The sequence below is a fragment of the Clinocottus analis genome, unplaced genomic scaffold (genome assembly GCF_023055335.1).
Source record: "Clinocottus analis isolate CAN_PGR_092001 unplaced genomic scaffold, fCliAna1.0.p SCAF_14, whole genome shotgun sequence".
NCBI classification, from domain to species: domain Eukaryota; kingdom Metazoa; phylum Chordata; class Actinopteri; order Perciformes; family Cottidae; genus Clinocottus; species Clinocottus analis.
The window spans coordinates 4730690-4748890 of NW_027175865.1; the positions used below are offsets into that span (position 1 = coordinate 4730690).

At 43.2% G+C, this 18201-nt stretch overlaps 3 protein-coding genes across 5 annotated transcripts; 1 reads left to right on the forward strand and 2 right to left on the reverse strand.

The window, feature by feature from the left end:
• On the forward strand, positions 1-10256 carry cdcp1b (CUB domain containing protein 1b). The gene is made up of 13 exons (XM_068576084.1): positions 1-64; positions 2284-2508; positions 2871-3212; positions 3320-3535; positions 3912-4256; positions 4815-5027; positions 5402-5758; positions 5869-6228; positions 6701-6898; positions 7260-7616; positions 8069-8425; positions 8517-8598; positions 8936-10256. Exons 1-13 carry the CDS (start codon positions 1-3, stop codon positions 9435-9437), a joined length of 3618 nt encoding a protein of 1205 aa, XP_068432185.1. The 3' UTR covers positions 9438-10256.
• A 1079-nt stretch (positions 10257-11335) lies between these two features.
• Positions 11336-13116, reverse strand: LOC137785089 (tetranectin-like). 3 transcript variants are annotated; one of them, XM_068576128.1, is made up of 3 exons: positions 13022-13116; positions 12781-12896; positions 11336-11742 (listed from the first exon to the last, which is right to left on the reverse strand). In XM_068576128.1, exons 1-3 carry the CDS (start codon positions 13114-13116, stop codon positions 11336-11338), a joined length of 618 nt encoding a protein of 205 aa, XP_068432229.1. The 3 variants fall into 3 exon arrangements, with proteins under 3 accessions (XP_068432229.1, XP_068432231.1, XP_068432230.1); XM_068576130.1 differs by having other exon boundaries at positions 12781-12873; positions 13020-13116; XM_068576129.1 differs by having other exon boundaries at positions 12781-12879; positions 13020-13116.
• A 1429-nt stretch (positions 13117-14545) lies between these two features.
• exosc7 (exosome component 7) lies at positions 14546-17535 on the reverse strand. Its single transcript, XM_068575799.1, has 8 exons — positions 17442-17535; positions 17189-17290; positions 16089-16183; positions 15487-15652; positions 15337-15407; positions 15086-15209; positions 14827-14982; positions 14546-14711 (listed from the first exon to the last, which is right to left on the reverse strand). Exons 1-8 carry the CDS (start codon positions 17496-17498, stop codon positions 14607-14609), a joined length of 876 nt encoding a protein of 291 aa, XP_068431900.1. The 5' UTR covers positions 17499-17535; the 3' UTR covers positions 14546-14606.
• Between the last annotated feature and the right edge of the window lie 666 nt (positions 17536-18201).

Sequence of the window (18201 nt, forward strand, 5' to 3'; positions counted from 1 at the left end):
ATGCGGCTGTGCGCGAGCTGCGCGCTCCTGGGACTCTTGTTCGTGACGGCCTTCGACTCATCAGGTGGGATAATTATCTCTACTAGCAAGAAACGTAATGCTCGTTGACTGTTTGCTGGAGCTTTGTTCAACTGTTTCCGCTCCAACTGTTTGCTTTCTGTCAGGCTAAACTCTTAAAAAAAAAAAAAAAGAGTGCGCTACACATTGTGGCTTCATTTCAGGTCTAATTGGGTCAAACATGCACCTGAGAGGAGAGTGCAGGCTGTGTAGTGTGATTTTTAAACGCGGAACCAAATGTCACCCTGCACGAAGTGAGCTGCCTTCAAGGCTCCGTGTCAATGCATTGAAGGATGATCGATGACGTTATGTCAACATGAATATGATTGATCGACGCGACGGTGGAGCTGAGAGGCTGGAGCACATATTCAGTTTGTGAGTGACTTCTAGACCTCCATTTTCAAAAGGTTTATGAGGCATTTATGGAGCTTCCTAGAGGCATGAATTCATCATCGCTTCATTAATGATTAACCTGCAATCTGCTGCTGAGTTATGATTGGAAGGCGTTTTATCATATTTTTTTGTTGGACGTAAACTCAGTGCTTTCTTTCCCACTTACTGTATTCATTTCGTGGGGAAAAGCTTAAGCAGCATGTATTGTATAGTGTTTGTGAAAATGAGTGTATAAACTTTTTTCTTTTTTAACCCTGTGACATCCTTGACACACCCGTTGTTTACTGTCACCAGAAAGCCTCTAGCCAACAGTTTGAACGCTGAAATGTTGCTTTGTGATGCCTTCAAGTCCTTGCAAGTTTGAGTTGGGAATTCCTGGTTTCTTCTTATGTGCGAACTTGTGCAGCTTTCCCTCCTGCGTGTTTTAAGAAAACACCTCTTTTCATTCCAACCTTTGCATCAGCAGCCTTCATGATTCTTGTGTCCTTTAGTCCAGACTGATGGGTGGACGGTCCCATTAATGCATTTGGGATGCTTCCAGTTGTATTTAGACTGTGACACACTAATAATAATGGACTGGAGCATTATGCTGGAGAGCCTGTGATAAGCGACTGGAAGCCTTAGTAAAAACCATTCTAACCATCTATTTGTAAAAGTATCATTCAAAAAGAGAGATGGCTCATCACTCTTCGGCCAAATGTTGTATTTTCAAGAACATTAAAGCAAAATAAGACATGGGACGAGTAGTGCTTTGTAACTGTGATATTGGAGGTGGATAAAATGAGAAGTGTAATGAGGAATCTGTAGAAAGGAAGTCAGCACATTTGAGTGTGCGCAGCATTTATATGTCCGGGTATATGTTTTGTTTTATTGCGCGTATATTGTTTGGTTCTTCTATGTTTTGCTTATTTAAAATAACATTTAAAAAACGCCCAATAGTGTTCCAATAGAATTTCGATGAAAGTATAAAATACTGATATTTTGAGGCCAATATCAATATTTGGGTGTTGAAAAACCTGACATCATATATAGGCCACGAGTAACTTTGTTAACAAATGCATACAATCTTGGCGCAGTTCCAGTAATGTTTTTATTCATGAATTGTGACCAAGAAACATACCGAGATCCAACACTGGAGCCACCGTTGGGACCAAAACAGAGACTAAAGCTAAACAAATAAAGCTGCAATGTAACTTTAACGCTGCTGATGGGATGGAACCACAGATGTAACGGTATCATCTATGTTTCCATCAAGGGAGACGTTTGCTTTTGCCCCATGAGAGTCATACATCGCAGACGCAGCGGTTCTTTTTGAAAAACTGGTTCCTTGAGTTCTCGGTGCTTGGATGACTCACGACAATGTGAAGTCAATTAATTTTGGTCTGGCGCTACACAACATGGGGGTAGGTGTGTCTGAAACCACTGTTTGCTCAAGGGTCAACCCGCAAACTGTCTGACCGCTTGTGTGCGTGTGTTTGTTCCTTTTGTAGCCTAAATATTACTGAGGCGTTGAATTTGTTCCATAAAGTTGTTATACAGGAGAGGTGGACCGTGTTCTGCTCACTGTGAACAAACGGACGTCCACTCGTCTGATTCCTTCCCCTCCTCTTTATCGCTCCTAATCCTTAACGTCAGAGAAGAGGGAAGTGTTGGATGTCATTACACTCAACCAGCTGAAGTCCAGTCACAAACAAACTCAAAACCCGACTCATTCGGCATTGTTTCATGCTTCAATTTCCACCAAAGGTCCCATCTTTTAGATTACTGGTCCACAGTTGACAACATCTTTGGGCTCTTTGCAGCCAACTGACTCCCCGTGATCCGTTCCCTCAGAATGCCTCCAGACGACGGTCCGACCAGACAAAGGCTCGACGGTGACGGTGTCCACCGCGCTGCCGGTGGATCAATGTGCCGTGTGCACAGTGAGCGGGGCGAACGACACGCTGACGTCCTGCCACGCCTCCCTGCCTCTGGTACCCGAGGAGGAGGTCAAACTGCTGTTCAACTGCTCCCAGCCGATAGAACAGGCGTTCACTGTGACGATCGCTCAGACCATTGGTGAGTGTACTGGCACCAGGAATTGCTTGGGAACCAATGAGGAGCAAGTATAGGTTTACGTTGAACATTCCTTTCAAATGCGTAGGTGTATGTTCTAGTTTTTGCATGAGAAAGGCATTATTTTTCTGTTAAGGGGTCAACTTTCTTGTTTGCTACCTTTTTTTTTTTAGATAAGAACCCTAAAACCTGCATCATTCTTGTCCAACCTCCAATAGTACCGTTTAAAATACTGCATATCGTTGGGGTGCTACAATTCATTAAGAATAACTTAAGTGAAACCTGATTCATAATTCACGTCAAAACATAATACAAAGCTGAAATTCTTAAACTATCTGAGCAACTTTTTGTGCCGTTTTTTCCAGAGTGCACGAAGGACGCCTGCAGCCCGGCAACGGTAGGAACTCAACCCTCCATCCTCGCAGAGTTGAGCAGAACCTTCAGCTGGGAGCTGAAGGCACCGGAGAAGACTCTCGTGGGTCTGGACGTCCTTGGAGATGGGCTGATAGGGACGTTCCAACCGTGCGCCGATGACTTTCAGTATTCGGTGACCACATCCAAAACAAACGCCGACGGCCGGATTCAGTATTGTCGAGGTGGTTCTGAGACTCGTTTAGAAGCGCTCAATGGAGCCGTTGTGTCTCTGCAAGTTAAACCAAAGGCTGTGGTCGACTCGGTGTTGTTCCAGGCCTCAGCTGGACCTCTGAGTAAGAACATTACTGTATACAAACTTGCATAGAGATGAGTTGTTGATGAATATTTACACCCAGTAACCTTTTAAAGCTGACATGTCATCTGCCTCTCTCCTTCTCAGAGGGCCGAACGATGGTTGTAACCGTTGATTCAGGCACGACTGTGGTCGTCAGCCGGGACCCCGGAGAGCCAGAATGTGAAGTTTGCTCCGTTGACGGCTCCACTCGCGACTGCAGCCCGACAGAAAAGACACTGACCAACGTGGAAAAACTCCCGCTGGAGTTCAGCTGTCTGAAACCTCAGGATGTTTACAGCGTGAAGGTGGTGACGAAAATAGGTGAAGACTGTGGATGCTGCATTAAAAAAGCATTTACTTCTGTCACCAGCACCATTTTTGGGTTGGTCATCTGGAATTAATTTGATATCAAATTCATATTCGTTTTAATAAATGCTGAAATACATTTTACTTAATAAATGCAAGATTAAATACTACTACTACTACTACCACTAATACTAATAATAATAATAGAATAATCAAAACATAATAGTAAACTGGTTAATTTATGTTAATTGAGTAAATAATTCATAAAACGTTTTGTTTCTCTCCATTTAAAATTGTATATATAAAATTGAGTTATACATTCTTTAAATTCAGTGTTATTGTGCAACGCCTGTCTTTAATTGTGTAAAATTTTGAAATTCTTGTCACGCAGAATGCACCCAGAGCTCCTGCACCCCTGCTGCAGGAGAAATTGATCCCGATGTCTTCAAGGACTTCAAAAGATCCCTAGCATGGGACATCAGTGTACCAGACAGGACTGTGCTAACTCTGGACTTCCCTGGCGGATTAAAGGACATGTCTGGAGCAGAGAAATGCCAAGATGGCTCCCATTACTCGGTGAGCACAACTAACAGGGAAGGAAAGATAAAAACGAGCAGCTACTGTAAGGGCGGGACAGCGCCTCGTCATCTGAATCTGCTCGGAGCGACGACTGTGACTGCAGAGGTTCCCAAAGGAAGTGAAGTGGACTCATTCACCGCCAAATCAGCTCCAAGAGGCAAGTGTCCATGTGCAAGTAGTTATTTATTTACAGAACAATACATGCACTACATCAAAGATGTATCCCAGAAAAATGGATGCCATGTCCTTTGAAACAACTTTTCATAATGGTGTAAGCCTCTTTCTATGGGCACACTTGTGTGACAGAAGCTTTTGGGTTTAGTTTTACTGTATTTGACACAAACGATGCCAAGAATAACTTTAAATGAGCCAGCAAAGTAAGCTAGCTTTCATCTGTCATACGTCAAAAAGGCCCACTAACACAAGGATATTTCTTATGAAAGTCATGTTGAGAGCATAATTGATATAGATAACACACTGCACATATTATTTTAGGGATTAAAAATGCCATCTTGGTTTAGCGTGTATTTAATCATGAATAACACATTCAAAACTTTTGACTGGCACAGGATGAAAAGTAAAAAGACCACCGAAGTTATTCCAGTTCATCCTCGGGGGGGAAGGAGGGGGGGAGGATTGCCTCTGTGGACCACATATCATGGGGAAATGACTTTGATCAATGTTTTATTTTTTACCACTTTTCTTTTCCCTCTAGGTGGCAGAATGATGTCAGTGAAGCCCGATCCCGACACCATCATTACCATCAGCAGGGTGACCAGCGAGCCAGACTGCAGCGTGTGCATAAAGGAGCCCAAGCAGAAATGTGAACCGTCGTGGCTCGCCCTGAAAGATCCCAGCAACACCACAGTGGAGTTCACCTGTCCTCAACCTCAGGAGGTTTTCACCGTGGAGATCAACAGAGACATTGGTAGGAAGATAAGGAATAAATACAAAAATAAGCATGTGCAATGGACGTTTTCTTCAAGTTAAATTTAAGTACATTTCTTCACAACTCTAACTTCTCTTAGGTGTCTTTACGTTGTCATTTTTCATAAAATCCCCCCTAATTTGAGATTGTTTGTCGATAATTTCACCTATAATGTTAACAAAGGAAAACTATTTTTTTTCAATTTGTCTCTTGGAAGTATGACATTAAGTACACAGCCATTTTTTAAACTATGATTTTGCAGTTTAAATGAAACCCATTGACGCTCTCATTGTTGTAGATTGGAGAATGCTCTTCTACAGCACATTCTTTCTTTCTTTTGCAAAACACTAAATTGCTTCACATGCTCTTCCCAGACTGCCAAGAGACCTCGTGCTCTGGAAACATTGTGCAGGCCGAGTCCTCACTGTTCCCAGACTTCAACCGGACCTTCACCTGGGATCTGAAAGTCGTCTCCACTCGGACCTTCCAACTGGACTTCCCAGAACCGGGAATGCGACAGATTCCCAACGAGGACACCTGTCCAGATGAGCACACATACTCCATTGTTACCTATCTGCGCACGGGGGTGGCAACCATTGGTACCTTCTGCAAAGGAGGAACTGTGTCCAGCATCCTGGCTCGCTACAAGGGCCGGGTATCTCTGCAGGTGCCTGGCGACAGGAAGCTGGAGCCCGTTGACTTCAAACTCAGCGTTGGACCTGAGACCGACAGTAAGCTACAAAATACATTACTTTGTTTCTGTGTCATGATTGGAAGATGTCAACCATTGTGCAACAAGACATCTTCTGCTTCACAATACTCTCTACGTGTTTCTCCCCAGTGGTTGCCATTATGAAAGTCAACCTACCACGAGGTGTGTCCAACACCGACTTCCTCACGGCCAACTATCCCCGCGATTTCCCTGACGACGAGCAGATGCAGTGGGACTTCGCGGTGCCCGGCATGCACAACTACACGGTGCATTTTAGCGATCACACGGCTCCAGAGTGCCTCAGTAAGGAGGTGGAGGTGGAGTACCAGAAAGACAAAAAGAAGGTGACCAAACTGACTCTGACGGATTCTCAGCCACAGCACAAGCAGGGCAACTTCAACATGGTGCTGAGGAACTGCCAAACCAACAGGACGCTACAGGGCCTCACCTTGAACTACAGAGTCTCTGTGTTGAGGAGTGGGCACCCAGGTACAGTGTACAGACTTAAAGTCTGAAGTTATGCAATACATGCACGAAAGTAACCAGATAAAACAATTTCCTTTTTTTTTTTTCATACAGCAGACTGAATATAGGAAACATTTCTTTAAAAAATTTAGGAAATGTAGTTTCTGGGTTTTTGAATTATCCAAAACTTAGCTCTGCGACTTTAGTGCACTGGTAATAAATTAGATTCACAAATTGGGGCTGTGAGAGTCCAAAATGCATGACATTAGCCATAAAAAGACTCTTTACTTTTGCACTAATAGCAACAAATTTGGCTCAGACCAAACTTGTTGCTTGTCCATTTGCCTGGGTTGTGTTTCTGCAAAATTGAGTATTATATGAAGAAATTGCATTAAAAGAAAGGCCACAGTTTGGTTTGAACATTATTTCTGATCAAATATTGTCACAATAAAAACTGAGACTTAATTTCCCACCACCTTGTTATATTTCTGTCTAGTCCTGTGTGATGTGGATCTCACCGGAGGCAAAGGAGTGTCGCTGCAGGTGGAGAAAGTCGGTTCTGATCCCTACTGTGAGATGAGCGTCAACTCGAAGGTCGAAGAGAAGATAAGCGTGGCTGCAGGCGCGAAGGCCAGCCTGTCCTTCCTCGACTGTCCGAATGAAGACGTGCGCCTGACTGCCAGTAGAGTTATTGGTAAGGTGGTTTTATTTAGCATGCCCATGAAATGTTTGTAGCTTTTTGTTAAATATTTTGTGAGATTATAGTCTATCAGTCTCCTGGTTAAATTCATATTAAGGTCAAAGTGCAAAGTCTATTTCAGTCTTCAATGAGTAGCTTGGCTTTCTTGCTGAAAGTTAGATGAGAAGAAAATGACGCGAGAGTCAGGAGACAGTTAGCTTAGCCTAGCATAAAGACTGCAAACAAGGGGAAACGGCTAGCTTGGCTCTGTCCAACGTTAACAAGTTACCTTTGTATTTGTTACTGGCTGATCCTTTAGTTGGAAACTTAATATTCTCATTTCGTGCCTGGTTTTATTCATTTTTCTTAATAACAGAGTGCCAAAATGTGACGTCCTGCTCTGCGACTCAGCTCACTGTGCCCAAACTGGACTCCTGTCTACCGATGCCCCTCCACAGCTTCACCTGGCACATCAAAATCCCTCAGGACGGCACGGTGGACCTGATGTCGCCTACAGGGAGTCTCCGACAGTCCCTGCCCGGCCAGGAGTGCAATCGGTCCGTTTCCCTGCATGTGGCAGAGGGCGACGGGTTTTCTGTTGGAGATTTCTGCCACACCGGAATGATCCAGAAAGTTCAGGTGCACTCAAACGTCTCCGTCACAGCCACAGTGCCGGATTTCAGCAAGACCAGGGAGCCTTTTCTCAACGTCAGCTTCAGTCAGGAGATTCCAGGTAAAACATGGAAATGCTACAAGCTGGAGCTAATTATCGTTTAAATTTCACTGATTTATTTCTTGACTGATTGATTGACTAATTCTGTCTTAAAGCTTAAAGTGGCATCTTTATATTAACTCTTTTGTCTGACCTACAATCAAAAACCCAATAATGTATTAACCAATACTCTGAGAATGTTAGCCATTTGTAATTATTTTTAGCTCTATCATGATTCCCTTTTTAATTAAAAAGTTCAGATTTTTTTCTTTTTTTTCTTCTTTCACACTATAAGATTTGACATTAAATGATGAAAGTAATTGCTTGTTGCAGCCATGGTGAGAACATCTGTACTGCATCCTCACATTGTCATGCTGTGGTTCATCACTGTAGACATGGTCGACTCGAGCACATCCATTATACTTTTTTACATTCCACACTGATACGCTTATTTCATAACTTCTTTTTTTCAGAGACCATCATTTATAGAGTAAGGCCAGAGGACTCGTCTCCCACCCTGCTGGCCACCCCCAACTGGCCCGATGGTATGCAGCCGTCGTCCACCGTCTCGTGGATCGTCACCGTACCGAGCCAGTACGAGGCGCACATGCAGTTTGTCAACCTCAGCCAACCTAAATGCTTGGACCGGCACACCGCCATCAAGGTGAGGATGCTGGGGGACCAGGAGGAGATGATCAGCCGCAGGGAGGACGAGGTCGCGGAGGACAAGTTGACGGTGCCACGTAGTTTTTATCTCAACATGTCCAACTGTATACCAGAGGAGGGCATCTTTGGTGCAATGACCAACATCGTTCTGCAGAAGAAGAGCAGTAAGGAACTAATGTTCAAACAAACAACCGTACCGTAAATAACCAAAGCGAGGGACTTCGTTCTATCACGCCGCCTTTGTTTCCTCTGCAGATCTCCTGGCCATCCTCCTCGGGGTAGCGGGAGCTATTCTGCTGTTGCTCATAGTGCTGGCTGTTGTGTGCTTCGTCACAAAGTGAGTCCACCTGCAGCAGCACTGTGTCAAACAACATCTGGGGTGGTGTTTGTCACAATCCTACAATTGAATTAATATTAGATTATATTACAAACAACAAGAATAAAGGGAGTACAGATTACAATCGCTTTCCGAGCATGCAAGCGCCTGTCATTGTGGTAATAAATTATCCGAGTTATATCTAGTAATTATCATAGTAGTATCGCAGTCTTGAAATGATCAGACCGGTTGAGAATTTACTTTAATAATATTGTTGGTTAGATAACCGATAATTCTTTTGTTTGTCAAGACTTTTCTTGACTTATTGTTTGTGGTCTGCCTTCATCATCTCAAACAGGAAAAGGAAAAAAGACAAGCAGGCCGAAGAGGCATCCATCTACATTGGCAAAGGAATCTTCCGCCCAAGTGACCGGCACTTCAGCAAGACTCGGTCCGACAACGACTCTCACGTCTACGCCTCCATAGATGAGTCGATGATGTACGGCCACCTGCTGGGCGACTCCAGCTACGCCGACAGTATACCGGACCGCTTCAACGGCTTGCCGGTGGACACTTACAACACATTCACAGGCCCCTCTGACACAGCGCTGCCGGCCATCAAAGAACCGGACCACGAGCCTGAGCTGGAGCGCTTCCAGACGTTCCTGGACCCGTCGGAGTCTTTCAACTTGACCCGTCCGCGCACGCCAATCGACCGTCAGGACAGCCTCGGCTTCCAGGACCGCAGGATGTTGGACAACGAACTGTACACGTTCAAGAGCACGGGGGATATGAACACGATCCGGCTCTCGGGTGTTGACATGGAGCCACAGCCGGCGATAACAGAGGACTCCTTGTAGTGTGTCAGGACTGTAGCTGCATGATGGGCCGCTGTTACTGAATTCCCTTCGCAGCACCGAGTATCTCCGGACGGTACTCATGTGAACTCCTGTGCCTCGATCACACTCAGGGAATCTGAGATAGACGAGCGCCCAAATGTGATGTGGGCGTCGTCTTTGTCAGAACTAAAGCTTTGACATCTGGCTGTGATCTGTTTTTGTTTTTTTCTTTAAAGGAACAGTTTGAAGCGATTAGGGGGCCATGTTGTCAGAAATTGAGTTGAATAATATTAATTATGTTTTCTTTGGTGTCTACACACCTGAAAATAAGAATCTTGGCACACAAAGGGAGGTTTCAGTTGGTTGCAGCCTCACCACTAGATGTCGCCAAATCCTACAAACTGCACCTTTTTTTTGTTTGTTTTTTTTAAAGGAAGTTTGGCAGTTTGGAAAATAGCTTTCTGCTTTTTTTGCAGAGAGTTCAATGAAATTTCATTCTCACTATTGTCTTGTAAATAAGAAGTTGCATCTCGTTAGCTTAGCATAAACACTGGAAACAGAATCCACCCACTAGCACCTCTAAATCTCATACGGACTTAAACGTATTAAAAAAACAAGCTTTAATGTATTGTTAGTGAGCTGGCTGTATCTTACAATACAAACACAAGTGATATCAATCTTTCACTTGTCAAGAAAGCAACAAAAAATACTGAACTATTCCTTTTAATGTTCTATTTGTTATTGATTTTATTCAATCTTTGCCCGTGTGGAAAGGATTCAGGAGCAGGGACTTTGAAAAAGTGGTCCTTGTTTTTAGTGGTTTTATATTGTTTACTTGTTTTTAAAGAGATTTGTGTTTTCTTTACCTGTAAAAACTTTTTTTTTTTGTTGCAATAAATTCCAAGAACGTTCTGGTGGGCAAACTGTTTCCTTTCTTAAAGTACTGACTGCCATCATATGTCATTTCCCCTCATGCTGAGATGGTCACCTTTTGCATTCAGGATGGGAAAAACAACTTCAACCACAGGAACTCTGGCCATGAAACACAGAGCCATGAAGGAGGGAGTGGAAGAGAATGCAGAGCAGCCAATGTTTACCATGGAGAAGTGTGTTTTTACTGGAAACAACGCTTGTGGAAGCCAGAATTACAGAGTTGTGCCACATTTCTTGCAGATGTTAAATTTAAAGTCTACCTGTCAAAGTCTGCATTTCTGTTTTTCTCTTTCAGTTTGGAGCGGTTTGACTTTCGGAAATAGTGTTTGACTCTTTGCAAAGCACACACTCTCCCTGAGAGTTGGACAAAAAGAACATATAGTGCTAAAAAGCATATTTCCCCAAACTTTTCCTTGAAGAAATTACAAAAGAGGAATGGGTTTTCATAGTTTATTGATGGCTAGACATTCATGGACTGCAAGGCTAGCAAACTATATATATATATATTTAAAGAATGCTGCTAAAGTTGAGGTGTGTGTGTGTGTGTTTTTTGGTATATTCACTGAGCTTATAGTTCTCACTCCATTCTTGTCGTTATACAGGAATGGGTGAAAGGATGTCTGTGTTTAAACCAGTGGTTCTGAACCATGCGAGTCATTATGGAGATGTGTGCAAGACGACAAAAAGTAATACCCGCTTTTTATATTTGTGAAAGGTAAAAACCTCTTTTACTGCAGGCATACTGGCATTTTGAATTGTGAACATCCAATATATACGTCTTGAAATGATTGGTGAAAATAGCAGGACGAGATATGCTCGTCAGAGTTTTATAAAAAACAACCATTGTGTGTCATCATTGTGTGACTTCTATATCGACTATTCAGTCCTGAAGCAGAGAACTACTGCTTTAAAGCTTGACTTGGAGCAGCGATGCCTACACTGAAAGCAGCTACAACCCTGCGCAGTCTACGATGAGATGCATGCGATCAGACGATGTTGAACTGGCAGACGGACGGCTTCTCCTCTTGACAGCTCTCGTCGAACCACTTCCCGCCGGAGGCCCCGGACAGGGCGGCGCAGTCGTGGGCCTGGCCTCCGTCCGGCTGAGGGGACCGGTAGTTGGACGTGTCCCAGTTTTTGTACGTGATGCCGGAGCCGGTCTGGTCCACCCAGGTGCCCTCGGTCACCATGTCGTTGGCGCCCAGCCAGACCTGCTGGTCCGGACCGATGCTCTGGCGGACGTAGTCTCGGAGCTGGTCGTTCTCGTCGCTGGAGGTGGGCGTCCCGAGGACGCCGCCCAGGGCGTTGCAGTCCTCGCAGGCAGTGCGATAGCTTTTCCTTACTGTGTCGGCCAAGAAACACTTGTTGTGGCTCTTCATGCCTTTCAAACACACTGAAGAGAAAAGCAACAGGAAGCAGATGTCATTTGGTGATAATCAAAGTGGCCCTGTGGTATATGTTGGGAGACATGAGCGATATGATTGATACAAATTTTAGGATGTGCAGCAACAACTGGATATCATTTTGAGGATTGCCATGTGCTCTCCAGATCCAAAATTGCAGTTTCAAAGACTACATGTGTATCCCATCTGAATTTATTTTTAGCAGAAGCATAACTCGGGCTGTTCACTTGAACTTGACTACATATTTTTACACTGAGTAATGAAGCTTTGGTCATGCATCAATAAATCCAAGCAGCAACCTTTTTAAAATGCTCACATTGAAGTAGAATTGCTTGTTTAAAGCTGAAAGGAGTTCATCTTGCTCAAGTGTCTTGAGCAAGATGAACAGCATGAAAGTAAAGTTTACTGGTAAAGAGACTTAAACCTTGCTGATCTGTCGCTTGGTAATTTAATTAAAGCGACTATATGCATGCACCACAATAAACAAACACAAACATAATTATGCCATGCCTCTGAGGGTGACGTTTAATCCCCTCAGTTATGAGAATCCAAACTCGGCTTGCTCTTTTAAACCTCTTGTTCAAACGTATTTTTATTCTTATGGCTTCCCCTTTTCTGACGGAATTTGTCATAGTTTTTAATAATTTTATCATTTTTTTTTTTAGACTTTGGATAATTTGCACTTTATATTCCTTCTTTGGCTGTAAAGCTTTTTTGTATCTTTTTCTTTGGTACTATTTGACTATAACAAGTTATAGTTGCTATTAAGACCCTCTAGACAGGGCTATAAGATTACATAAGGAGAACCTGCATGTCATTTATTGTTGCAAATTCCAATAAAAAATGTCACATGGTATGCTCATCTGATTTACACACAGTACACCTGGCTACACTTTAGGAGGCAGGTGCTGCTTTTGCCTGGTTTAGCATTTCAGGACTTTTGCGTGATGGAGCCATTATTAGGAGAATTATTTCTACTCCTTTATCAAAGTAAACAAGATCTACCTTATGATCCGTTATGATGTTACCTGTCTGCAGGGATTGTTGCTCCTTCAGTAGGTTGAGCTCGTGGACGATGTCGTCAATCTGTTTCTGTAGCTTCTCGATGGCAGCATCTTTTGCTGCGTCTGATTCCAACAACACCAGAAACACAAGGAACATTTTGAAATTATATTTGATAGAGAGAGCTCAAAGATCTCATTACACAAGTATGATATTCAAATTATCCTCACTGCACACTGTGGTGAAGCAAATGTTGTTTGTCTACCTTTTTTCACAGGCTTCTTCCTCGCTGGAGTCTGCTGAAATGAGCAGTGGACCAGTAGCAGTACGCCCAGAAGCACACACGCGCCTTTAAACTCCATGCTGAGACCTGTTGAATAAGACTGCTGCAACGTCAACGCTGCAATTTATCCTCCCTCTCCTCTTTCTCGCGCCCTCTCGCTCTCTCTCTCTCTCTCTCCCTCTCATCTCTCCTACAAGGAAAAATACTGAAGTTCAAAACTGCCATTTGCTGGAATAACAATCTGACCTCGGGAGTGTGTGAATGTGTGTGTGCGCAATCTGGCTCCAGATGCTCCACATGGAGGGCCAGAACAAACCAGAACCATGCCTGGAAAGCAGGTGGAGACTGGCAGAGGATGTGAAGTTATAACGCAACTCAGTGCAGCTTTCATAAAAGTATATGAAAACAGAAATAAACAAACCATGACTCATGTGTTGCATAAAATGATTTATTAACTTGGTTACAGTTTATTTCTTGGCTCAAAAGAAGCTTAAACCTGAAGAAAAAACAAATAGAATACCTTTTTTTGCCAAAGGGTGTTTTGGAAGACTTTAGGTATGACCTCATTTGGAAAAATGGAATATTTCCAGGTTTCTTTGGTGGCAGTTAAGTACAGAAATGAAAAACTCATAACTTGTGAAGTCTCGTATTTTCCCTTATTTTAATATTTGTGACATTTTATAAACATTTCCTCTGCATACGCTTCCTCGTTGCAAAATGTGCAGCAAAAGCGCGATCCTTAAAAAGGAAAGTTTGTTTTAGTCCTGCCTGCTCTCAGCCAGCACACACACCCTGCAACTGTCTGAGGGAAGAGAGGATGTGGTCCAGAGTCAGCTGGTCTTCTTGTAACACTGACACGTGGCAGAAACTAAAAGACGCAGAGAGACTGGACTTTGCCTGTACATTTTTGTTTGAACTTTTCATAGTATCAAGTATCATCTTTGATCAATAGAATTACCACCTGTGGTTGATTGCCTTCTCCAACCGCTCACGCTGCAGTTTACATTCATATCATTAAAACTTTTTAGACGTTTGTGTGAAATTGTCCCAATTTGCATGCTAATTACATCTTATGGCAAAAAAACAGTGACCTTTGAACATCAAAATCTAATAAATTCATACTTGAGTCCGGGTGGACGTTTGTGGCAAATTTTAAGAAATTCTCTCCGAGCATATCTTGTTAAAAAGAAGGACTATATTGAACATATAAGCAATATTGATTATAGTGCTTTGTGAGTGTAAAATGACATTTTAAGGTTGTACAACTTATCAAGTTGTGTGTGTAAAATATGAAAATATACTGTTCAGCAACATTATCCGATGAACCTACTTGATTTTGTGTGAAACATAGTCCCTCTGTATTGTCATTTGCATACTTTTGTTATTGTTTTCATCATAAAAGGCATCCGTGTAGGATCGTTACACAACATCTTACAATTTGGGCAGAAAAAAAACACAATACCATATAACAGTGTTTCTATATTTATATACAAAAGACAAGAAGGCCGTACAAACTGAAAGTTTAATTAGAAAATTCTGTATACATGTACATACAAACTGTAGCTGATGTCAACCAAGGAAGCCGACTTTCTGTCGTGTCTTTCCCAAACTCTCCTCCTGCCGCAGCAGCTTCATGAGCGGCGCATGAAGGGCCTTTCCGACCCGTTTCCCTGCCTGGAGACAACAAAACACTGAAGTAATTTTCTACCACACAGCTTTGCTCTGGCGTAATCATATTCAAAAACCCTGGAGGGGGGGGCAGATGGCCGAGGAGGCGGGCCGGACTCACCTCCGTCATTTCAAAGATACTCTCTGGATCCAGGCTGCCTCCGCCCACCTTCCTCACGCAGGTGATCGTGCCCTTGTGCGTGACGGAGATGATGAGGCTCGCCACGGAGCAGGCCTTCTCCTGCATAGTCACGTCCACCACGTGCCTGTGGCCCACCTGTAAACAAAACCAATGTCATGGCCCCGGTTTGAGTGATTAAAAAAAGGTTTAATAATATAACATTTTATTTTCACTCCCGAGTATCAGCAGGTGAGTTTACCTTGCACAATGTCACTATGCAAGGGACGTTTTCTACATCCAGTCTCACGCAATCATACGGGTCATCCGATAGCTCGATTTCCTTCCCTCCTTCCTCGTCAGCTGATATGTGCACACTGGGTATTCTTTCGGTACAGAAATCAGAAGACTGTGTGTCAGCTCTTATTTTAGTGAATACGAATAAGAGACAGCTGAACGAGATCATAGGATTCAGCGATCCCGTCTGAAAGACCAGTATAACATCTCACTTACTTTGTGTTGAAGAGAGCCGCCTTGATAGCTACCGAGATGGCGTCGTAGAGGTTTCCGTCACACTGCAGGAGCTGAGGAAACACGTCAGTGGGTCACCCGGCCAATCGCTATTCGCCAAAGGGAAAGACATCATCGGACGCGAGCACTCACCAGCACATCCACATAGAGGACCCAGCAGTGTTCTCCTGCGCTGATGCAGAGGCTCTTCAAGTCCACGCTGTGTTTGTTGTTGAAGACTTTGTACAGTGTGTTACTCAGCTCCGTCCCCAGCTCCTCGCCTCCTCGGCCCTCAAACTCGGGGGTTGCATTGGCCGAACTGATGATTAGAAGGAGAAAAGGAAACGATAAAATATGTGAAGTAATGTGGTGCGTGTCAGTCGGAGTGGTTTTATTTTTACTTGAGTAAGTGTCGACTGGTTGACCGTGCTACCGATCTCCACACATGTTTATGGATAAAGTAGCAGTAATATGAAAATATATTCTTTGGTGAGTCTATCATCACTAGGATGTGTTGGAGATTCATCTCACAGGCAACGATACCTCCTGTAAAAAATCTGTATATCATGACAGATAATGATCGTCATACTATGATATACGATTACATATACACTTTTGTGTTTCATCCATATTGCCTCCGAAAAGGTGGTAAGTAGAATGTCTTCATAACCGATTTGTTTGGTGGCCAAATCTATAAAAAAAATAAGCCTTAGTTTATAAAAAGTCTTAACTTATTCATAACAACATGCACCTACCAGTCTACAAAGAACTCCAGGTAGCCTTCATTTGGCAACATGGGCCTCGGTTTTCCAATGTCGGCCTTAATCCCAACCAGAACTGCTGTGTGGCCCTGAAAGAGAGACAGAACTCAATATTTAAGAAAATAAACAGTCCTTTTTTCTGTTTCTTTGGGGAGTTTTTCTTGATCCCATTTGAGGTCCTGGAACATAGATGCCGTATGTATGTGCACAGATTGTAAAGCCCTCCGAGGAAAATGTGTGATTATGAGCTCTATAAAATAAACTGAATTGAATGAATGTTATGCAATGATGAAGATAGTAGACATTAGATAGATATATCTTTATGGAGTAACGTTATGTGCAGCTGGACGTGTTGACTGCGGTCAAGTGAGCCCACATCCACTGAGTGAGGCTCAATTGCGATTCTGAATGCACCTCTATTCAAGGTGTTACGGTACACAGGCGGTATGCAGCACAGAAAAGCCGAGCTCAAAGGCTCAAATGAAATGATGATGATATATTCAAACGGCATATCCTTAAACTTGTAAATTAAAAGTACAATGCAGTCTTGTCCAGACTGACCCCAGCTCTGTCCATGTGTATGGCCATGAGATTTTACTGAACAGTTTTGGAGATAAGTGACTTCAAAAGTCAGCTTCAATGACATAATGATATTCATAATGTCACAATTTCCAATATTCAAACTGCTATAAAATCACATCCTTACATTTGTAAAGTAAACTTACAATGCAGCCTTGTTCATGCTGACCTCTGCCATGCACATGTGTACGGCCATGAGATTTTACTGTACAGTGTTGGAGAAAGGTGACTTCAAAGTCAGCTTCAATGACATAGTTATATTCATAATGCCACAATTTCCAATATTCAAAGGGCTTTTTTAAGAGAGTTTTGGGTTTTTTAATGATAGATAGATAGACAGGCGGGTAATGACAGGTAGCGCGTGCCAAGTTGGGTCATTTATTTTCATGCGTGCGGCTCCACTTGGCGGATGAAGTCTCACTTGACCGCAGTACTTGTTGACAAATGGCAGCTTCTCGAGCGTCAACAGAAAAGGAGCCAGCATGGAGGGGTCTGCTGTATTCATGTATATCTACCAGCGTGACTTTGGCGGAGCCGTCTGTGTTGGACACCACGTCGGTCTCTATGTCCATGTGTCTGTAGTCCTCACAGCCTCTCCCGTCCACTCGTAAGTCATCCTGAGTCAAAGAAGCAACATGTCAACAAGACGTAGCGTTAGCTTACTTTAGCTGCCTGCACGTTCAGAGCACATTACCGCGTCGTGGCATTTGTCGAAATATGTTTTACGAACAGAAGCTTGAGGGCTGAATGAAACTGTGAGGAACTCACCCATATACCGTGTACGATGTACACCTTTTCGGCCTCGCTGACTTGTACTGTTGCCATTGTGTAAAAAGCACTGCTGGCATGTGTGTGTCGCGCTTTTTCTTACGTCATGAAAAGACGACGCAGAAGCCCACGCCCCTTTTGCTCACCCGGATGTCCCAATAGTTTGCGCCAATGCCCGTCGGAAGGTAGCGGACCCCGCCCCTCCCAGTATGTGATTTATGAGAGGCACATGCCCATCAACACATAACAACCACTTTGAGACACGAGTTTAGATCTCGTTTTTCTTGATTTAGAAAAACATAATTTAGTCTGTCGAATAATTTCGGAAAGTCAGAGTTTCTGTATTTTTAATACGTGTCTATTGTTGTTTGTTTCTATTGTTTTCATAATTGTCCCTTTGAGAAAGTGGTACCAATCTTCATCATGATGAATGAACAATTGGTTCGAGAGTATAACAATGCAATTAGATGAATATAGACCTCAGGTTCCGAGTGGCTGAACTACTGCAGGCAAAGCGGGTAACTGTCCCAAGGACAGAGGACTGCAGGCTGTGTTAACAGGTGTCTAAAGCTGTTTTGTTACAATTTGTCTTCTTGGGGAATATGAAACGAAAATATCAACTGACACGATAAGTGGCCACAACACCAAACTAGCACCAGATCAAGTTGTGGTGTAGAAAAATGTATACATAATGCAAAGAGAGCATTTGCCAATGGGCCTCATAACAGCCTAACCCGTCCATGGAGTATTGTGTTGTTAG